This window comes from Geospiza fortis, unplaced genomic scaffold (genome assembly GCF_000277835.1).
Source record: "Geospiza fortis unplaced genomic scaffold, GeoFor_1.0 scaffold162, whole genome shotgun sequence".
NCBI lineage: Eukaryota > Metazoa > Chordata > Aves > Passeriformes > Thraupidae > Geospiza > Geospiza fortis.
In genome coordinates this window covers 8,710,891-8,735,085 of record NW_005054316.1, presented here as the reverse complement: position 1 = coordinate 8,735,085, position 24,195 = coordinate 8,710,891, and the positions used below count along the sequence as shown (strand labels likewise).

General features: G+C 39.2%; 1 protein-coding gene across 1 annotated transcript; it reads left to right on the top strand.

The window, feature by feature from the left end:
• Nucleotides 1–84: 84 nt before the first annotated feature.
• MYCT1 (MYC target 1) lies at nucleotides 85–23,602 on the top strand. The gene is made up of 2 exons (XM_005420120.3): nucleotides 85–334; nucleotides 20,594–23,602. The coding sequence occupies exons 1-2, from the start codon at nucleotides 85–87 to the stop codon at nucleotides 21,124–21,126; spliced, it is 783 nt and encodes a 260-aa protein (XP_005420177.2). The 3' UTR covers nucleotides 21,127–23,602.
• The last annotated feature ends 593 nt before the right edge of the window (nucleotides 23,603–24,195 follow it).

Here is a 24,195-nt window from a genome sequence, read left to right as displayed (position 1 = left end):
GGAGGTGATTTGGTATTGTTCTGAGTCAATTTGCTCTGACTGAGGAAATGACGAGAAGGAAACTACTTCCCTGTCTCGGGAACCATGTGGTGTTCCAAGATAAGGCAAGCACTTACTAATTCGAGTCCAGAAGCAGGAAATGTGATACATCCATTTCCTTTCAGGCAAACAACACAGTTCCGTGGCAGCACAAAAGCTTTGCTTCTTGTGCAAAAATCTCAAAATTCAGAAAACTATTGCTCCTCTGTGGACGTACCATTCTGTATTTGCTATTTGGATGTTATGGATAGGAACAGTACTTTTACTCCACTCACATGGCCACCAAAGTTTTGGGGTAAGGATATTGATTTTTCTTTCCCAGAATATATTCCTAATGTAGATGCAGATATTTGTTGTGGATTGCCTTAAAATATACCCGTATATACTTTCAAGCTCAGTCTTGGATGCAAAGAGTAATGAATAGGTTTTGTATTTCCTGCAGTGATAAGACTGTTTTCCAAATGTTTCTCTGACAAAGTTTTATCATGTTTTTAAATGAATGAAGACAGCAGAAGCTGCCAGGGCAAAATTGATTGTTTGTGAAAGTTCATTACTGCAGTCAGTTGAAAAGGTGTCCACCGACTTCAGTCGATAGTCAGACCAGGTAGACATTCTCAACTGCTTAATGGATGTACCTACACAGCAGACATGATCTGTTTCATCTCTTGATGAAAATGGGATAGCAAAGGCTAAATGTGTTTCAACATTTGGAATAAACTCTTATTCCTCCAGAATGAAAAGTTATTTGTAATTTGTTGTTCTGCCTTATGGTGAGATTTTCCTTATTTTCTCCTCAATCTGTATATTGTTGATTATCTATTATGGCTATTTTCTTTCACCCAAATCTGGGAATAGTTCATAAACTGAAATGTACAGTGTGAGGTGAAAATATATGTTATACTGAAATTCATTCAGGGTAATTAGATTAATTGATTTGATCTTAAATGATTCTGTGCAATTGCTGTGGAAAATCTTTCCCTCCAAAGATTCCTTATGTTGCTTGCTACGTTTCATCTTAACATTTATTAGCAATTAGCTTAGAATTAATTACATATCTGTTTTTCTCTATTATATTATTGCTATTAAGCAATGATCCGTCCAGGAATCTGACCACTATTTAAAACTAAAAAATAATATGCTTCAGCAAAATACAGCTTCAGTTGCACAGAAGCGCCACTGGAAAAGAGTGGAAAAAAAAACCCATACAAGTGGATGGAAAGAAGTCCCTTTTCTTTCTTGTCATAAGGAACAAGAATCTGTTGAATGCCATCTAGGCTTCCTGCAGTGACACATATATTTTCCTACTGAGAGACCACGAAAGAATCACTTAATTTTTGTGTATTGGGCTAAAGAGTAGAGTACTGATACTCTTAGAGTAGAGTACTGATGTTTATCTTTGATAAACACTTACAGATTAACTGTGGAAAAATTAGAGTTATTACTGTTTCTGAGTCTTTTGTCTGGAGGTTGTCTGCTGGACTCTGAAGAACAGCAATCATTTTTTTACAGTGACGATGGATGTAATTCTAAAATGGCTGTTTCAGAATAAAAACTTGCTGCATTTGACAACACAGAGCAGGACACATCTTATCAGACTTATTGCTGAAAGGGCCAGCACCTCCTTCTGTCCTCTTTGCTCACCTGGCTGGTCTGACACTGTACCCAACCCTGATCACATCCCATTTGCTTAAGTTCTGACAGAAGATGAACCTCAGAAACTGGATTTTTTGTGAAGAGCTTTCATGGTTCTTGAAAGGGAAGATGCCTTTCAGATTTTTCTTACTTTTCTGCTAGATTTTAGAGGAGTGAATACAATTTTCTCTTTATTTCCTGTAGTTACATCATGTATGGTAGACTAGGAAGGGTGACTGTATAGTATATGTTAGAAGATGATGACTGACATAAGCTCACTGTGTGGAAACATCACTTAAAACAATAGAAGTGCGTTTCCTGATATCCTGGAGATACATGACTTGAGGTAAAAAAAAGAACAAACAACTAAACAAACCTACACATAATAGATATAGATAAAATTTAGTTATTTATTAAATAAGAATGCAGTACTTTGAACAGATTTTTTAGGACATGGCTTAAAGATGGTTTTCTAAGCCACCCACCTGTGGCTTATGTAGTAGCCAATGCTACTACATTACCATGATACATTTCTTCTCCCTGCATGTGTGACCTCTCAGCATCTTCCATGGACTCAGCCAAAGTGTAAACTTCAGCATAGGCACAAAAGTTTGCTGAGAGGGACTAAGTTTGTGAGAAAAAAATCAGTGCTGTAAAAACAGTCAAAGCAACTGTTCATAATGATATTTAATCTCGTTCAATTTTATAAACCATCTATTGTCTAACAACTGGTTCCCTATGCTGCAAAATATACAGGCATCCTGTTTTCTATAGCTGTCCAGTTTCCAGTGATAACTTCACACAATAGCTTCTTAAAAGTGACTCTAAGAATTTTAGAACAATGAACAAACTAAACTGTCCTCTGCTTACTTATGTGTGAGCACATATAAATCACTTTACAGTTGCTCCAGGCCAGTGCAAGTGTGCCTTAAGCAAGCTGTGTAGAGAAAAACAAGATAGAAACACCTCAATATAAGTAATTCTGTGTGAGTTGTCTAAGTAGTCTAAACCCTTTTTCTCATGCAAAGATCTTAAAAATTATAATATTTTAAAAAATCAGTACAAGCTGATTTTGCGAGCTCTGTTTACAATCAGTGACAGGCTGGAGAGTTAATAACTGTAATGCTTAGCTGTAGACCTTGCAGGAATTCTTTGAATTCAGATGCCACCATCATCAATCTGCAGTATTTTTGGAATGCTAAATTATGCTATGGAGGAAAACAAAGGAAGCAAAAAAGTGTTTTTGCTGGCCTAAAATCACTTCTGCTAGGAAAAGAAAAATATTAAACTCTTCTTCTATTTTAAATTAATGAGTTTATGATAGAACTCCTGGCCATGGTCAGCAAATGTCCTCTGTGTAAAGTGTCATAAGCAAAAAATTTAGATCCTGACTCTCATTTGGCTAGGGCTTTTTCCTACTACAGATGTTTTGCAACGTCTTTGTAGATATCCATGTCCATTTCAGATAAGTTGTCTGAGCTACTGCCAGGATGCAGGAGCTCATTTCTATCAGGTGCCAGCTTCTGTGAAGCTTTGTGGCTGCTGCCCACCTCCTTTGCAGCGGGAATTCATGGTATGGTACTTTGGAAGAGATAAGAAGAGGAGTACTTAAAGGCAGTCCCTGATGAACTTCAGCACTGCTGATATCACATTGTAATGGTAGACAGAGAGTCTGGATTATATTTTTTATTACTAGTTTCAAAAGGAGGTTTAATAATAGCTGAGTGAGAAATTCAAGGTTTGATACCCATTCATCAACAAATAATCTCACTTTTTACTGTTTTAATATAGACTTTATTGAGTTCATTTTGATTTATAAGATAACAGTGGGAACAAAGATGTTTCCACTTAAACCAGGAGTGCATTTCTTGTAATTCCTAAAAGCATTTTCAGTTGCACACAAGTAAATACAATAAATGTCTTCAAGGCAATCCTATTTCTTCAGCATAGATAGCAATATAATTTCAGATCAGGAAATTTAATTTAAATAGTACATTTGATCAATGTGACAGTAGCAGAGAAAAAGTGCAAGCAGATTTTAATCAACATTAGCTTAGATCCCTAGACTACCCTTCAGTCTAGTTTTACTCAAGTGTCTATTTAAAAATGCAACTTTAACATTTAATAACTTAGAAACATTAAGGACAGTTTTTCTTTTCTTGAATCAGAATCCAGGGTGTTATTTGTTTGGTGTGTGGAAATAATGCCATATATCAGCTGGCTTCCAGCATTTTGAGATTGCAAACTGCTTGGCACACACTATAGGCATTATTGCTTGGCCTCATAAGTTACAAATGCACCCATGTTTTAAATTATATCAAGTTTTGCCTATCTCTCCCTCAACCCACTGGTCTTCTCCTCATTAAAATGTGTCTGTTTGAAAGAAGTCAGACCATGTGGTCTGCTGAAGAAAATGGCATTAGGGATGAGCATATTCTAATGCCTCATGCTGTGTTTATCATGTTACTGGTATAGCAATAATGGTGGTTAGGGCTGTGCATCACTCCCTTTGTGCACTGGAGTAATACTTGGTAAGGACAGCACTGGCACAATCAGTATCACAGCTGCTGGGCACTGCAAAGTCCAGCCTAGACAGCCATGGGACATGATTCCTCTTCTGGGATCCTTCATGAGTGGCACGCATGGCAGTGTTGAAGCATAAGCAAGAGATCCAGCCCTGTTCCTGCAGGTAGGAAAAGCAGCATTTGTGGTGGTCTGTGTGGTGCATCAGGTTAAACCTCCTGGCTTACACTTGGATGTCTGTGTCAGCCCATTTCCAGCAGAGCCACTGGCTGGTCTGCCCTCATTCCCTTTGCTCCTGTTCCCATACTGTGCACACTTTCCTTTCACACTTTAGCAGCACCAGTAAGGCTCTGGGACCTGCCCCAGCTGTCCTGCAGGAGATGTGGACACAGAAAGACTGCAGGTTGGAGCCAGCAGTGGAGCACCTGATGGCAGATGTGGCAGTGGGATCTTCTTACAGGCCGCTACTGTTCCTATTTTAATGACAGAAAAAGACCAGTGTCTTTGAACCAGAGTCACCCAGAGGGCTTTTATCCTGGCATTGCTAATAGGGCAGAGGATTTCAATAAGCTGACAATGCAACTCCCTTCCTGGCAGAAAGGAGGAAGTGAAGTTGTGACATAGAAACACTTACAGATGATTTATACCACTGAAGATTTGTTCCTTGTAGAGAAAACCTTCAGGGTTGAACTGGAAAAAAGAGGGAGGAAAACACAACAAAATTAGAGCTTTGGATTCAGGTGCTCTATCAACCTCAAGGCTGTATTTCCTGAATTGTTATTATTCTTCAATTCTCTTTTCTCCCTTTTCAAAATCACCCCAGTGTGTGCATTCATGCTTCCTGGTATTTTAATACTATTATTAATATTATTAATAATATTATCAATATTATTAATATTTAATATTTAATATTATTAATATTATTTAATATTATTTTAATCTAATTTTGGCAATGAGCCAAAATAGAGCAAGGTGATTGCAGACACTGCATCACCTGAAGCTTTTCCTTACAGTTTGTCTTTTGTTTTGTCAGTTCTCTGTGATTTGGAAAAAAACCCAGTAATTTTAAAAGTGCAATCTTTGGCAGCATATCGCACATCATAAGGAATTCATAGCACAAGGAATAAATTTTTTCCCAGGAGATAGAATCTCTTTCTGCAGAGTCTTTGGGTTAGATCACTAATGTCTACAAAAGTTTAGAAATGGGATGTGGAAAAATGAGCGTCTTCCTTTTGCAATTATCACGCTGGAGTCAGATGACTTCAGATTTTACAGACTCCTGTGTTGGAAGCAGCCCCAATAGGAGAACAGAGACAGAGAGACAAAATGCTTTCTTTCAACCTCATCATGCAATCCTGTTGCAGTGTTTTAGGGAATAATTCCTTACAGTGCTTATCCAAAATAATAGGACTCCAAAATAACAGTTACTCTTAGAAAACAGAGAGCTAAAGTAAGGATAGAGCCTTACAACTGGGGACAACAAATGAAAATTGAATTCCAGTGATAACTGATATTGCTGATTTTTAATTTCTTTAACCTCATTGCCTTTTAGCATTTAGTTAAAATGTTATACAAAAAACAGTTATGATTACCCAATAAGAATAAAAATGAAAAGCAAGTCAAATTCATTAATATATGGTGAATAGGAGGGAAAGGAGCAGAACAATCTAAGGAAATGTTATCAGAGGAAGGAATGAACCATACAGATCTAGTGAAGTCAGACATATCTGAGGGAATATATCTGAGTTCTTTGGTCAGGAGCCTGTACTAAAACCTTTCCTGTGTCACAGCCAGCCATATAATATATATGTAAAATGCATCTGAATCTGCAGCTCCCCATCTGGCGTACACTGACAATATCTACAGCAACCATTCTCCTGCTCGGATTTCCCAGAGCACTTTATCAAGCACTGCTTTAGAAAGTCTGCTTAACACTTGAATCTCAGAGTTTGAATTCTGCCTCATCAGGGTTACTGATCCACAGCTCAGGATTTACTTGCAGCTTGGGATTTTATCTCATGGTCTGTGATATTAAGGGGCTCAAATCATTGAGCAGACATTGAGCAGTGTCCAAAATGATGGAGTTGATAAGAGAGTTAATTGTGAACAAACCTTTCTTCTGCCTCCTCACCTACTTTTTACAATCAAATAAATAGCTCATACTTCCAGATTTGCTATTATAAATTTTCTAGAGTCATAGTTCTTTACTGCTTGCCTAACCTTTCATATTCTGACTAAGATTTTTCTCCTTTACTCATTCAACTTGGAGCCTTTAAAAAAGGCAAAAATTTTATATGACTCAAACTACCTTTCCATACTCTTATGTCTTCTAATAACAAATAGCAGTTTATCTTGCATTCTTATTTCAAAGCCAAATACATCTACTGGTAATAGAATAAGACCTTTTTTGGAAGAGTGTATAATCCAAATGCCTTCCTCATTGTTTTATTCTAGTATCAGTCAGTGGCATGTGAATTTGGGCAACCCCATGGAGAAGTAGTCGAACATAAAATAGTAAATAATAGGGAGGGATAAATCTCCTAGTTTAGTCAGAAAACTGTGAGAATTCACTACATGAAATGGCCAGGAAAACCAGCTGAAAAATACAGCCTTGTTTCTTAGCCCAGAAGATACTGGTCAGATGGACTAATTAGAGCACAATTTCCTTAAAGTATGTGCAAAATGTGTGAATGGTGTGAGCGCATACTACAAGGTATAGTGCAGACAGAAGTAGGGAATGCCTGTACACCTTTGTGTAAGTCTTGTGTGGACAGACCGTGTCCTTGGGACTGCAGATTTCCAATTCTGTCAAATAAGACACCTGCAAGCATATCTGGCTTAGTGGATGTGTAGCTGTGTTGAGTAAAGGCAATGGTGACATAAAGCCTTCTCACACTCCTCCTATGAGAAATTTTTATCAACTTCAAAATGTATTCAGACTCCTGAGCTAGGGTTCTTAAAATGGAGTAAAATACCTTTATTCTTCCCAAATTCACTGAGAAATTGAATTGTCTTATTTTCCTACAGGCCACTTGAACTTAGAATAAGCTGGACTCCCTTAAATATGTTTTTGGAAATAGGCATAATGGAAGATAGGTTTTTGGTTGGGTTTCTGGTAGAGAAGATAGATGGTATCAGATAGAATGGATAGAATGTTCAGGTCCCTGTTTGAAAATCAGAGATAATTTCCCTGTGCTTCTTCATAAGAATGTTCTCAAGAGAAAAATTATGAGATAAAATATGACACACGATCAGATAGAAAAACATCTCTGGCTTTGCAAAGGTTTCCTGTAAACACACAGATTATTTCAAGTAGATTTAGCTGAGAAGCAGATGTACAACACAGATATAAAATATGATGCATTTAAACAATACTATGAAAGACAGTGAGATCTTTATTTTAATGTTTAATCCTTGAAATGTTTCCCTTCGTATTACCACCTTTAAATCTAGAGTATCTACATATCCTCATTCTTGCTCCTCAGCGAAATGCTACATGATGCCACAAATTTAATAGTGAAGTTCCAGGTTACTTCACCAAATATTTACCTTAAATGGGGAACCTTGTTCATATAGATGAAGAACAATGGCAATGTCCCTGCACACTGAATTTGCAGAAATCAGGACTATGAAAATCCCATACATCTCAGCAGAGTATGGGACTGGTCCCTGGCAGATAGGGGCCAGTTTTGCTTTTGTTACGAATGCCACACACTGGGACATCAGACAGACCCTGAGAGCAGAGGCCAACACCAGTAAAGCTCAGCTTCACCTATATAAGAACTGAAACAGCCTTTTTTTTCCCCTCTTGGAAAGGGCGGTAGGATTGTGCATCCTCACAGGCCCAGCAGCATCAGAGTAACTTTTGCTGCATGTCTTCCAGAGCTACAGATATTTCAGTTGCTTTCTTTTCCACTTCAGATGATATACTGATCTGCATGACAATCCTGTGATAGAGATATAGAAAATATCACTAAGTAAATCACTTATCAAGTGACCAAGTAGTCTGAAGCTGATTTAAGTATGCCACATTATTTGAATAAAAAACATGATAGCCAGAAGACTTCTAGGGCAAGTGAGACCCACACACACACCACCTTTCCTCTGCTTGAATCTGTTAAGATCTCTACAAGGAAGACTTTATTGTCCTATCTATCAGGTCAAAATCACCAGAAGATCTTCCCCTTTCCACTTCCCCTGAGCTGACTTGGGATGTGTCACAAGGCAGTAGTGGAGCAGCCTGGGCCAGTGACTCAAAAAGGACACAGCAGTCATATAAATAGTGGTGATACTGAGAGCAATGGCAACAAGGGTGTGGAAGATAAAAGACAGCATGTGATGGTGAGGCATTAGCAATGGCAGCAACTGCATTTGAATATCAGCTCTGCAGTGCCAGCATGACAGAAGTGAATCTTATTCTTTTGTAACACTCAAGGTCCCTGGCTCCTCATCTGAAGTCCTCCAGAAATATTTTCATATAAAAAAATAAATAAATCCATGATCCGTTATGTAATTAAAAATGGAGGCACTGCTCATCTTCCCCTTCTCAGCTTCAAGATATCCCATGTTCCTGTTCCCCCTCAGCTGTGTTTGGGAAGAGCCCTTCTTTTGCTTCAGAAGTCATATACTGTCTTCTGAAGGGCAAGAATGATCAAATTATCCCAAATTTATTATCATTATAGGTATTTTTCTAATAGGTAAAAGATTTGCTGAAGACATGAAAGTTTTTGCTTCTATTACTGAAGCAAAGGGGACCATAACAATAGTCAGGTATTGAGAAAGTCCAACTGAGACAGGCTTAGACTGAAAAAGTTAATATGTAAATGCATTCCAAGATCTTATGTGCAAGCCTGTCAGACAAATAAAAGTAGATACTAATGAGGAACTTATTTTTTTCTTTGTCCTTATTCTGGCAAGCCCAAAGAAAAGAATATTATTACTGTAGTTGGATGAAAGCAACAAACTATGTCACAAAGAGAAGAGACCGGTCTTATTCTTGCATTCTGTCTATTTGGAGCATGATTTCTTTCTGGTATATAAATTATTCTTTTAAAGTGAGTCTGTCATCCTCAGGCTGTGTTTTGTGGCATCCCAATTACTGCTTTTCTGCTTTACCCACCCCGCTATACAGCCATTGATTTATCAAATGCTTTGCCATCTTTAGCAGGAAGGACACAAACCTGAGGTAGTACAAAGAAAAGGTTTTTCAGAGTATTATTTAAATAATAATCAAGTACACAGCATGTACACATTTTAGCAATTACACCTACATTATTGACTGATTATATGGTGCTGCTTGTTGTTACATGAGCTGCTAGAAGCATCATTCTTTATCCACCAAATGAAGAAATCTGGTCTGTAGGAAACAAAGTCGATTTCTTCTTTTAAGCACTACACCAGGGAATGTTTTGGAATGTGAAAGTGTCACATAACCAAAGCAACTTAGGGCTCTGTATTCTCCCCAGGACAAACACCCTGAGGTTGCATGATCACCTGCTAGAGCATGAGAGTGTTCATACTCACAATTGCTGGTCAGCACACTGTGGGTGCCATGGTTCTGCCTCAGTTCTTCTTGCAGAATTTATTGAAGGAAAATGCTCTGTATTTATACACAATTTCCCATTTTACCATTTTAATTCATTTTAAACAGGAGTTAAATGAGTTTATAATATTTGTTAAAACCTTTGTGAGCCAAATGACTGGCTGTGTGTGGTACCACCTCCCTTATACAGAAGATTAATCTGAAGCATGGAGGGGGAATGAAATGTCCAAAATAAAAAAAAAAATAGGAGTACAAGGCAAAATCAAGGCTCAAGACAATCTTTTTCTTACCAAGATTATTTTCATTTAATAGCCATATCCTTTTGTCTGGAAAAAAAATAAAAGAAAATTTTAAAATAGTCAGAAAATACTATCAACATTTATCAACAATGTAATTTTCCTCTGCTTCTCAAGGAGGAAGTTTCACTTATACAAAAATGTACTTATTCTGATTTTGAAATGTATTGTACTTATTGTACTGAAGTTTGCACCAAGCAATCTGAAATTATTCTTCTAACAGAATTTGTTCCCTTCTACTTGAAGAGGCAGGAAATACATTAATTTGATTTTCACATATTGAAGATGAGACAATTGTATTTTAAGATTTATCTGTTAAATGACCACAACCAAAATTCCAACAATGATACAAATATATACAACATTGTTATAAAATAACATCTGGGAAATTTTCAGCAAAATAAATGGGGAAGAGAAAAAAAAAATGTTGGTTTAATATAACATATAAACTTCCTTGGGATCTGACAAATGCTTGCTGAAGGAAAGATCCATGGCAGTTTCTGTTTCTCACTAGAGGACTCTGCCTTGCTTCTCCGACACCTTATTTGCAGAAGAATATTAATTCCCTATTTCAGATATTTGCTTTCACAATCCAGCATCCTAACACACACTTATGACATGTTTCACCATTTGAGTGACGTATGTTAATGTTAAACTTTTTGCTTTAAAAATTATGTTGCATCAACACCATCTCTCTGTTATCTAGGGTAATGGAAAGCAAACACGTGGCTTCTGTGGGAAGAGCATAAGTTATGCAGGCACAATATAAGCCATTGATGCCTCTGTTAATTGAAAAGTGTAGGAATCTCTGGGCAAGGAGGACCTGGGCCAGCCTGGTACAAATACAGCCTCCCAGACACCACTTGCTCATGTGAGAAAAGCACAACATCCCACTTCATACTGTGTCTCCAGCCTGGATCATTTGTCCTGGGTCAAGAAGAGTTGACTAATACTCCTGATCAGTGATCCATTCATTTAGAAATTATGTCAGCATTCCTTAGCTTCCGGTTGCACAGATTTTTTTTTGACTGCTACCTGATTGGATCTCCTAGCCCACACTGATATAGATGTTCATAGAAATATTTGGTGTACTCTCCCAAACAGATTGATGTTCACCCAGAAAGTACTGGGACAAAGAAAGGCCAGGTTTTGAACCTCAGGTAAGTAACTGAAGAGCACCGTATTATCACATATAAACATACTTCTGTGTTCTCAAAATGCTCACTATTACACCTGTTTCCAGAGGAAGACATGCAGCAGGAGATTTTTTTTGCATTTCTGGTTGCAGGTCAGGTATTACTGTAGTGAATAAAAAATATAGATCACTATTCCTGCTCCTTGAATACTTGTTTATTGGATACTTTAGAAAAGCATTCAGCAAAGTTCACAAACAGCTCTTCCTTCGATTCTTTGACTTTGTACATCTTTTTAAATTTTCACCTGAAGAAGGTCCTTGTTTTAGCAATCTCAAAAAATAATGAGATTTTAAGTAGAGCAGTAAGCAGTATTTTCAATGACATCTATTTTTGAACAAGTAATGCAGAAGATAACTGTCAGCAGAACACACTGTGGAAGTATTTCAAAGGCAGTATATTAAGAGTGAGAAAGGATTCCTTTGGAGAAACTTCACGGTTTTGAGCCTCAGTAGATTTCCTTCAACTTCTGCCAAGACACCATGCTGCACATGTTTCATTAATTTTATCTGTGTTAATCATAGAATCATAGAATGGTTTGGATTAGAAGGGAATTTCAAGATAATCTAGTTCCAAGTTGTCTGCCATAGGAAGGGTTACCTTCCAATACCTTGCTAAATACATGGTGTGTATTCAAAAGGGAGAGTAAGAGCTATGGAACTGTAAAGGGGAGATTGCTCCTCTACTGGGAAACAGAGAAACATGAGCAGGTTGCAGGGGGAGAGGGAGAGAGATTGCACTGCCAAAAGCAAGGAGCAGAAACAAGGTCTTGCCTCTCAGGTGACAGAAAGGGACTCTTGAGCCTCAGAGGGACATGAGAAGAGCTTTCAGCACTACTGCAAGCACTGCCTTGGGAGCCACTGTGTATAGGATGCACTGCGAAGGCTGAAATGTCACCCTTCTTTTCTAGTGTAGCTAGTGTCTCAAGGCACTCAGAGTGTGCTTTCTCACTCCGAATCTTTTGAAATATTCTTCTCTATATTCTCCTAAGACTTGGGCTTCCAGTATACTTCCTGGCTTTTGTGGGTTCTTAAAGTAAGAACAAACTCCACCTGAAGCTGTGTCTGGGTAAGGCACTGACTATAAAATTACTGTGGTGGGACTGAGGATGTTTTATATATATTCTTCACATTCTTCCCAATAACCCCTTCAAATCCTTGTGCTTTGTTCTACATCTGTTTTTCTTAAATCTAGGCTACGTATTTCAGTATTTCATCCTTCATTTTAAGAGCTTTAGAAAATTCTGTTTAATTTTAAGGTTCATTTATGAGATTACTTATTCTCAGGTGTAAACTATTTTAATCAATTAAGTAATAAGTCTAATGTCATATTGTGCTGTGTCATAATGTCATACTGTGCTGTATCAGATGGTGAATTAGTGTTTGATTTAGGTTTATGCAGAGGCCATGCAGCTGAGCTGTGCTTTTGTGAGGTGGGTAAGAATGTCTGGCCTGAGGATTGCTTGCTGCATATGCGGAAATGATCAAATTCTATTACTGCTTTTGTTATGCATTAGGAATCACAATGAAACCACATAGTAGCAAAGTATGCCTGAAGGAATCTCTGCTTTGTTTTACATAGTTGTGCCAAAGGCATTAAATTAAACATGCTGACATCTCTATCTTAGATGTTTCCTTCTGATTTTTGCAATTACTCTTTATTTGTCATTCCAGTAAAAATCAACTGCCAGTAATATCAAGGGAACATCATTAATTCTGAGTTGATTTGTGAGATATTGAGATGGCATATTCCACTCCTCTGGCTTTTTATCACAACGAATTATATTAGTAATCAAAGCAAATGTACTCTGGTCCATGAAGATCATTCTGGATATCACTGTGGATGTCAAGAGATATGAATTTAAGAATAGACTTAGCCTTATGCTCCTCCATGATCACATATATTTGCATCAAGGTACAACACTGTGCAAGCTTTACATCTTTAAACTTCTGAACAGTTTTGCTGTGCCTTGGTTTACTTCACTTTCAAAGCCTCTGCAAAATGCTAGTCCTAAGTGTTTATGGTGATGCAATTCAGAATTTTTCTCGTTTTTGAGGTAATAAGAACCTCTGTAATCTTCCATTGGAATGTTTTTCGATAGCTTTCTTCTGGCTCACTGTTTTACCAGAATGAAGGCGGTTTCTGTGTAGTTTCGATTTCCAGCATCAGTTTCCAGCAGAGGGCAATCTTGTTCCTAGATAGTTCCTCATTTGTGAAGTTAAGCCTCTGATGAACTAGCAGCCCCTCTACATTTCACAGGGAGCATTGATCCAAAAGCACCGACTACCTTTTTTTTTTTTTTTTTTTTAGCTTGTCATTTATTAAATAATTTTTCTGACGCTTCTAGAGCCCGTTTGCTTACCTGATCGATGAAAATCTTAGAAACTGCACAGTTTGGACCTTGAGCTGTCATTTGTTCTACCTTCTGTTTTCAAGACAGGATTAACAGGATTGACTGATGTTACTTTTTAAAATCTTTACTGGGGGTGGATGCACTACATGCCTGGATTATCTATGTTAGTTCTTACCTGTTCTCATAGTTAGAAACAGATTTTTAATTTCCTTTGCTTTATTTTAAACTCAGCACTTCTTATTCTATCTGCTGTGGACATAAAAAGGCCTGTTATTAGGTGAAGTGGGAGAATTACTCTCTGTTGCTGTAGAAAATAATCTTGCAGTAGCATAGGCTGAATAAAACATCCCTTTAGCAAGTTTGTGTCTGAATGCAGAGCTCTGATATTTCTGGCAGCAAGTCTATCTCACTTATTAGTTCTTATGCCTGCACAGTCTGCTTTTCTTTCAGCTAATTTTCCTCTACAGATTCTGTTTTCTGGACATCACAACTACCTGAACCAATTTGCGCTGCAGCCTGTCCCTCAGTCATCTTACAAGAGTCATGTGTGAAGTTTCTTGAAGTTTTGCCATGACTAAGATCACAGCTGGCTGATATTACGCAGCAACTGATTCATCCACCCAACTGAATCATGGGCTGCCTACAAATGATTAATGAGAGGCTGTTTTGGTAACACAATTAGTGGCAATTGGGAAGATAGCAATATCAACACTTGTCAGATATAAAGAAATTGCTTTTTTGAGTTCAGCATGACAACAGTAGCACAGGAGTTGGCTACTGACACTAGTCCCAGCTTTTAAAAGATTTCTTGGAGCTGGTAGAACCAGCATAAAATTTCAAGTATTGCTAATTGCTTCAAGCCTTCTGTGGAAGGAAGAAGTGGTGGCTCTTTGGGCCCCAGGTGTACTTCATTTCCAAACCTGCTACCTGGGATACATGAGGATGAGTAGCTGTAGCCTATCCAGATCGGAGATGTACATTTGCTATTGTTGAGGAATCCATTCACTGCAGGTAGCTTGGGGTGCAGCTGCAGGGCCAGCTGCAGGCTGTGTTCTGGGGGGCAGGAGGCTGAGCCCAAGGCAAGAGCTCATGACCTGCTGACCCTTTGCGTAAAAAAGGGCCCAGGGACCTGTGGCAGGGCCACAGGACTGGACACTTGGACTCTTGGAGACAGCAAGAGCCAAGCACCCCAGATTTTTCCACTCCTAGACTGTGAGGGGATAAAAGCTTAGAGGTTCCTTTGTTCTGGGTCCCTTCTTGGAGGCTCAAGCTGTTATTTTGTTATTTAGTTATTACACCATGATTAAATTATTTTTAGGATCTAGAGTTCTGAGACTCTGCTGTGGGACACCTGGGGTTGAGCTGGTAAGGAAACCTGGTCTGACTGTGTGGGTCAGGGGGTGTAGCTGTGAAAGGGCTCCTGTCCCAGCTCTGGTGGTGTGAGTGTGACTGCCAGAGTGGCTCCCGGCTGCTCAGACAGTCCTCAGCACTGGAGCTGTTAGGAAGTTGCTGTGAGTTAGTTCAAGCTCTGATGAACCCTGGCTGCTCCAGTCTGGTTTTGCACAGAAGACACTCTGTTATGATCCTCTGCTAATGACAGCTGAACCTCGCTTGAAAACCTGAGACACCTCAAAAATAGTGTCTGAAGCATTGATACTGTCAGGTTAATAGCTTTGTAAAATGTGGAATGCAATTCATGCTTTAGTACACTAGCTGGTGCTCTATACTAAGCTGTGCAATGGATGAGTGAGGTATGAATTCCTCTCCTGGTTGGCATGTGTTTTATACCTGCTTTTGTCACCGAGCTTTCATTTTGGGAAAAGATCATCTCGGTAAAAAAAAAGGCTGAGCTGACTTTTTCATGTCTGAAATCAAACCCTCTACTAGTTACCAAGATTTTCAGCTTTGGGGCAAGGCAAGCTGAAGTTGTTGGTGCAAATGCATGTGCATGTAGGGAGAGGAATGCTTACCAACTTAAACAAGTTTTGAGGAACTGGCATATGGCATCACATAAAGGAGAGAGAGCTAGCAAAAAGAGTCTTTTCCATTTATCTTTCCCTTGCATTCAGCACTTTCTCCTGTCTTCCTCCACCCTGGTTCATGCTCTGAGATGCTCTCATGCTCTGAGATGCTCTCATTGGGGGTGCTGCTTACATGATTTTGAAAGGCATTACTCTCTCACTATGGCCAGCTGTAAAATTTTCCAAAGTATATATTTGTGAGCATGGGGGAAGGCAGATCTTGTTCCCACCTTTATTTTATACCTTGGGGAACTTACCATAAGGGTATAGGAAATATACAGCTCCCAAGGATTTCCTGAGGTCAAGGAACAAAGTCCTATTGCAGCTCATTGCAGACAGAGCTGAGGGCAAGAGAGAGATTCCATGGGAAATTGAATCCCCAACACAAATGTGTTTTGAATTCAAAGGGATGGCTGATGTGGTCCATAAAATGAAAGAAAATGAAACTCACAGAAGTAAAAGGTTGTCCTTGTATGTCTGCAAGCATCCTGCAAGCCTACATGATAGAAGTAGGATACTCTATCACAAAAATCAAATCTATTTTACGAAGATTTTGGGTATTTCAGAGATTGAAATAGGTAGCGATTGTGTTGCTATTTTTCAATGAGGTAAACCCAAAGGGAGGAAGAAGAGAACACAGTACACTTCTGACAAGACTTACTGATTGGTATGAGCCACCTTTGGTTGACCCTGCTTCAGATGTCCAGGCCAGATGGGAAAATTTTTTCAGGGCCCAGTACTAGGAAAAACATCTTATCAGCCAGTCTATCATCACATGTTACTAATATGATGTCTAAATTGTGTCTAAATTTCTCCAGTGTGGATTCTGTCAAGCAATAAGCACTTGCCAGAGGTTATCAATTTGATAGGATATATGCTATCACTTAATATATACAGTTCATGGAAAGTTATGAAATTTTTAAAGAAAGCTTCAATGACCAAGAAAAAGTTTTGCACAGCAGATGCAATAATCCCCTGCACAAACCTGTAGTACCACGTTTCCATAACACTGCATGCAGAAACTAGAGAGGAGGAAACAGAGAGACTTCAGAAGAAATTGCCTGATCTGGATAGACGTTGGGCTGACAAATGCGCTGACTTGATGTTCAGACCTGAGGGTAACATTAAGAAGTTATGGGTGTTACTGCGGGTTCTGAAATGCCAGCCTTTTTTGTATGGTCATGTTGGAAGTCCCACAGATAGAAAAGTAAAGTGGCTAAGATATCCAATCGCTTTTTTACCTTAGACTTTCGTTTCTGACTTTGTACCTCTAAGTCTGTGCTGCTTTGTTAATAAAAGCCTTTGTTCTTCACCTCAGCTGGTGTTACAGGTGAGAGTGGAGAATTAACTGAGGTGAGCTATCAAATCTTTTCTGTTGTGGCATAATCAAATAAAGCAGGCAGTGTGAGCAGCCTGAGAAACATACAGATCAAAAGATATTTAGGGGACTGGGCCCTGGGTAGTTGTTGTTATTAGCAGCATCCCTAACTTATCCCCAGATCTTTCTTTTTACTGTTTTCCTTAAAAGCAGAGGACAGAATGACAGGCACACAGGAAACCATAAGTTATTACAATGGCCCCTTGGGAGACACTTTGTATCAGTGTCATTCTGATTCCCCCGAAGGCTAGCTCTGCTGCGGCACTGCCCAGATTAAGGAAGAGAAAAACAATTTGGTGAAGGCCAGCTGTTCCACTCAAAATCCCAGGTGCAGCAAGTCCCACTCTGCCTTTGATCTTTTTCTCTGTTTGATAATATTTTATCCAATGTACCTCAGGGCTGTGACTGTTGGACATTCTAAAGAGGAAATCAATGGGCATAGATTTACAATTCTACAATATAAGGTTTTAGAACAGAATTACATTTCTGTGAAATTCATCCTCTGCAGGGAGTAAGCAAAGAACAAGTTTTGCCCAGTAGCGACCCACAGTTCCAACTGAAGTCAGTGAGATTTTGGGAAGAGAAAAAATGAAATGTCTGTAACCAATGGGTCTAGTGATATTTCTGTAATAAGAACCAAGGGGTTTAAATGTAGGTCCAAAGGGAAAAGGGAGCATATGGAGTCCTGGCAACTGAAATAGTCAGTGTAAACCCAGCTGTGCTTCATCAGGGAATAATTTGACCCTTGATTTTTCCATCATCCATATGGAGATAGAGAAATAAAAGGACTAAACAAGTTAAAGAAAATGACGCCATTATCCAAAGGGATAATTGTCTGTGCTGTACCTCCAGCACAGGGGAACAGCACGTGGGAAGGACTGAAGAGTTGCACTCAATACTTTTGTCAATTCCCTTATCTGCTTTTAACAGTGTGAAGCTCTGGTTAGATTGTGCAGGTGGTGAGAATCATGACTCAAGGGATACAGGGACAAATCCTCACCATGGTGCAACCCAGAGCCAGGTACACTTGTGCTGCTTGCTGTGCTTCTGCTTACGCTGGAGGCTGCTGAGCCCTGTGGAGATCCCCTTTGCCAGCTGAGAGCCCAAAGAGTTGCAGGGATATCCAGTGGCAGCACAGAGCCCTGTGCCTGGGGGATTCCTTGGCAGCCTCAAATATAACCCAACTAGCATTTGAGCTGAAGTGCAGAAGAAATGAGCACAAGAAAGGATTATTTCTTGCTCCCATAGCCACGCAGGGACAGCAGTAATGTGTGGGAAGTGATGTCTTCAGGACTCCCCTGGGGTTTACTGAACAGGAGGTCACCAAGTCCTGGCTCTCCCTTCCCACCTTTGGGAGTAGGAGTAGGATCTTGCAGTAACAGAATGTATTCAATCTATTAAAATGGCATAATAAGATATTCCTGACCAAAAGAGGCACAGTAAGTCCTGCTGTGTCTCTAAAGATGTTTTATAAAGGGCAGAATCACACTGAGCTTGTGAGAAGAAGGCTGCTGATAAGTGATCTGATCTGAAGCCAAGAGTTGCAGTGCAGGATGCTGCCTGTGGATTCTTGCAGAAAGCAGTCTGGACAGTCACCCTTTGTCTTTAGCGTGTCCAGTCAAAAGTTTTTGAGTTGTAGAAATGAGAGCTTAAAGAAAATTTGTCTTTTAGGGTCAAGACTGATCTGTCTTGGAATGAAAGGACACCACAGTGTTCCTGAGACGGAGCAGTCCCCTGCAACAATATCCAATGCATTATCCTTGCCAATGTTTATCTGAAATGGATAATGTTATAAGCCTACCTGAAAGCAGAGGTTACAGGCCAGGAACAGTAGGATTGTGAGCCTTCCAAGTATGAATCACATCACGAGCAATTTTTCCCTGAAGGGAGAAGAGTAAGAAGGTAGATAAGGAAGATAATAATGACTGCTTCTTAAAGTGCAATTAACCAATAAACATGTACATTTCTTCTACTGGAAGTAAAGATAATGTTTCTTTCCCCTTTCCTGAAGTGTCTTGTCCTAAGTTAAGGGCTGGCTTAAAACAAAAAAAATCTGTTCCAGGGTGCCAATACTGAGGTGCCTCTGTCTGCAAGTCAGTCCTGCCTGGCACCTCTCCTCCCCTTTCATGGTGTGCTGGCTGCTCTCCATAGCCATCACTCAGCTCCTTGCATCTTCAGCACCTGCTTGGGCCAGGTCCCACAGCTCAGATGCACTGTCATTATTACAGGGCTTGGGAATGACTGTTTGTACAGCACCATAAATTCAGGGGAAACTCTTTAGTGGCTGCTAGAAAATTCTGAGCCTAGTCTCAGCTTGTATTTTCTGGCCTCTAATGTGTGCACCCCAGTGCTGGAGTTAATACCTTCTGTCTGGCACAGTGTTATTGGGCCGGCTGTTCAGTATGCTCTAGGAGTTACTCATCTTCCTCTATCTAATGAATACATTTTGCTTTCTCACAAAAATGCTTCACAAATATGAGAGAACAATACAGACAGAACAATCATGTTTCAAGGTGTCCCATGGATATTTTTTTGCTTATTTCCTCTTTGCTTCACCAGTTGTCAACATAGTGTTCCTTCTTGTTTTAGATCCAAGCCCTTCTCGAATTTTGAGAGGATCTATAAAGGTTTTGCATTTATTTCAGGCTTTATCCAGGATTACAAGTATATCTCTGGACTTTTTACAGCAGCAATAATGCTGGTGCTCAGTTGCAAACCAAGTGAAGTTTTCTGAAGTAACTGTCCTCTTCTTAGAAATATACAAAGAAAAATCACCTCTCCATCCTGTGAGACCATGTGCAGAACAATCCTAGTCATTGGTTTTGTTTTTCTGTTTGGTTTTTTTTTTTTTTTTTTCAGATCTTGTAGGCCTTAAAAACATTTCTAAAAGAGCTAGAAATTTACTTTTCTTAATGGCAGATTAATCCATCTTTACATTTGTCATTTGGGATAGGAAATATTCAAGAGACTTAATATTACGAATGGTTATCTCTGACCAAAATGATTTAGTATGTAGTCATTTACATTCATTACTGTGAGGATTTAAACTATCTTTCAGTAGTAAAAGGCTGTGAAGTGTTCTCATGTTGTAATAAATACAGAGCTTACTCCACTAAGAGCATGGCAGAGGGTACATCGATATTTTAATAGGTGAGTTTGCAAACACGTACACACAGAACATAAAGGTCTATAACCAGAAGGACAAGTCTGCATAAATCCACACCTCCTATTGCCCAGAGAAGGAAACACTTGGCAGTTTTATGACACTTGAAGCTGGTGAGTGGCTGATTCTGGGAAAGGCTAAAGACTTTCCTTTCCTTGGTACAGAAGTTGATATTAAATATACGTTATTTTCTGGATGTTGTTGAATTATGGAAATTAAACAAGCAACCAATAAAAAAAACCAAAACAACCCCCAAAACCAAAACAAAACACCAAAATACTGTGTAGTAAGAGCACCCTCAACTGTTGTGTTTGCTTGTGAAGTTCATGTGTTACGAGGACCTAAGGGCTGTTTCATCTTTCTAGGAGGCTGGCATTTTAAATTAATTTTCTTGCAGGAATATCATTCAGAGTTACTTCAATAACTTTGAGATTAATTTTTGCTGTATTTCAGAGCAGATAACAATAGCCTTCACAGTGTCCATGGTGATTGGATTGGTGATTGGAGGGATCATCTGGGCATTTTTCACCTGCCTGTCCCGTCGCAGAGCTAGTGCCCACATCTCCCAGGGGAGCCCCTCATCCTTCAGCCGTCGGTCCAGACCCTCCTCCCATGGCCACACTGCCGGCAGGACTGGATTTTACCGCAACAGCAGCTGTGAACGTCGGAGCAACCTCAGCCTGGCCAGCCTCACCTTCCAGCGGCAAGCCTCCTTGGAGCAGGCCAATTCCTTCCCCAGGAAGTCCAGCTTCCGTGCATCCACCTTCCACCCTTTTCTGCAGTGTCCTCCCCTGCCTGTGGAGACGAACAGTCAGCTGATCACCCTCACTCCCACAAACACCACCACAACCCTTGTGGCAAGCACCACCAACAGCTTGAGTCGACCTGAATTCCACTGGTCTAACAACAACCTCCGCATCTGCCACTCCACGCAAACCCCACCTCCCGCCTATGAAACCATCATAAAAGCTTTCCCAGAATCCTGAGCTTCGTCCTCATTGCAAACACACGTGTGCATCTTAGGAGGAACCTCAATTATCTCAACAATGTCCTGTGCATGATGAAGATCTCTGAGAAGTCCTGGCTGCAGCTGCATAGGGGACATACTTTGCCAAGAGGCATGTAGAAGTGATTTCATGGAGCCCAACATCCCACTGTCTGAGAGATCACTTGTCTGTGCACTGCTGGCTTTTATTTACTGCTCTGCTGTATGCTTGCAAATTTATAGTGTTATATCTTTAATTGCAGCTATTGTCTCTTTATTTTAGAGGGAAAAATGCTGCCGCATAAAAACGAAATCATTTCTTGAAGAAACAGATAATACTAGAGATTACTGATATACACAGCACATCAATGCAAATGTCACTGTTCCTTTTTTTTTTTAAGAAGTTTTGATTTCACATGCTTTTGTTACATTTTCAGAGACCACCTCCTGTTACCCACCTTCTTGCCATAACCCCAGAAAAGCTTCAGTCTGAGGAACCTTAGATGCAGACCCCATAGAGGATGCAGTCCTGGCTGCTGTAGACATCCTGTTCTGTTGATTGCAAAGATATGCTCTGAAAAGACTCCATATTAGGGATGCTTGTTTCAAATTCCCCACATTGTGGGAAAAAAAAAAATTGAAGTATATATAGTTTTATGAACAAAGTTTTGAACAACATACTAAATGCATTATAACAATTATAAAGACTTTTCTGTCAGCAGCCAGCACAACAGGTAGTCATGTTTTAATACTAAATGAGGCTGTATGGGCAGAGGCTCCTCATGTTTCATTTTTCTAGCTCTGGCTATCCAGATAAGCAGTATGAATGACAACTATTTTTTAATTAAGTTTCCTGATTTCCTATGGGATTAGTCATTTCCTTATTTCAAATGGTTTTTCTCAAATTGTACCAACGTTTAATTTCTTCTTTTATTCACTGAAATCTTGTCTTTCACTAAAACAAGATTTCAGACATCTGTGGCTGAATACAGGGATTGTATAATGAATTGGGATATGAAGATAAAGATGAAGTATTTAGTTGAGGCTTACATGTATTCTTGACTTTTATATGTGTGTCATGCCAAGCTAACCCCTGGCTTAGTAGAGACTAATTGCAGTAATATGACAAATGTTCAGGATTTGGAAATAACAGAGACAAATGGGATCCAAATTAAGTCTTATTATATCAGTTTCCTGTTAAATTTTTCATGTGCAAATTAAGGGTAAAGATTTTCCACAAGTAGAGGAGCTGTCCACACTGCAAATATGCCTGTTGTTTCTAAAAGGCTTGGGCAATACCAGCCTCAGGACTCCCGATTCTGAGGAGGCTTCTGCAGGGAGAACAAGTTCTTGTCTCCCTTCTGGGAGAGACAAAGATTCAGCAGCTTATGAGAGTGGGCAAAATGCTTAACGTCTCCCAGATTTTCCAGGCTTTTGGAGACTGGCAGCATACATCCCTTTGCTAAGATCAACATCCTTCAGGAAACACTGACATTGATCTCTGATCCGCAGTATTCCAGCCCAATATCCACCCATTCACAAGTAATGCTAAATACATTGAGCTTAAAAGCAATACTTACTGTAAACAAGTATTCCTTATTGTAAAGTCAAATTATTTTGCATACTATTTACTGACTGAATTTCACTGTTTTATTTTTAGTGTGCAGCACATCTGGAGAGATGTATGTCATTGCTAGAAGAACAACCATTTACAGAGTTTACAGAGTGTTTCACTGTGGACACTATGGTTCTGGCACACCCAGAACTTGCTGATAGGATTGTAACACTCCATTTGGCTGATCACAGGCTGCAGAATCAAAATAGCAGTCCTCTGAAGAAAGAAAGAAAGAAAGAAAGTTATGCTTTTTCATTCATTAATATTTTTTTTACATTTAGAGATTTTCTGAGTCTGGTGAATTTCATTGCATGCAAAAATATGTTCAAAGTGTCCTTCCTATAGAATAGGTGATGCAGCCTATTCTAACCTGCCTACAAAAAGTAGAATTCAAGCCTGCTCCCTTTGTTTAGTGGGTTTTATGGATTGTGGAAGGGACAACTTACCCTAACAGCTGTGTACCCAGCGTGCACCCAGCTGGCCAAAACTGCTTGTTCCTTGAGAGTGAAATAATTTTAGATGAGTAAATTTTTACTTCTGGATTGTAAGTGCACGTTACATTACAGTAGAACTTTCCACAGCACAATTATTACACAATTATTACTTGTATTATACTGTATTTAGTAAACATTGTAAAGAGGGAAGCTTAAATGCACTGTATATTTTTTTCCTCCTGAAATCTGCACTGGATATAGAAGTATTTCTTATGTGCCCTGGAGTAGGGAGGCTAAAAAACCACGTTTTGTGCACAGCCAATATGACTGTCAGAAGCCTAAAACTTGTTTTCACATCTGAAAGAAATGTTTTGCAAGCATTCAGGAAGCTTTGGAATGTGGAATAAAGTTAGATGCTATGATCTCAAGCTCATGTTTTTTCTTAATGATGAATACAGTGATTTGCATCAAGGATCCTTTAAAGGGAAGAGTATTATCTTTAATTATGCAAGCTGATACAGTTAGAAATGTGAATGGGGACTCCCTCCTTCCTTTGCTTCTGTGGGGAAACACCCCAAAACTGAAGATGTTATTTGAAGTCAGGGTCAGAATTTGCCCTATGAGAATGGCTTCAAAGGATTACAAGTGAGAAGGTCTCTCACAAATAACAGTGCTTACAGGTTTTAAATCCACTGCTTTTTAAGTACTTCAGCTTCAATTCACATTGTGTTTGAGCAAATGATTGCTTTAAGCAAAAGGGCAATCACTATAAGGTTCATGCTTAAATGGACTCATGCACATTTTATTGCATTAGGACTAAAGCACACTGCACAGGACCAACCCCCAAATTAACAGTGGGATTCAGGAATCATTGTGTGTTTGATATGCAAAAAATATTATATTTGCTTGATGAAATAATCTTTTATTTCAATTTAAAATACTAGAAAGAGGAGCTGAATTAAAACAGCATGTTACTGCAGGTTTCAAGATTTCAGAGCATTCACAAGCATGAATTGAACTT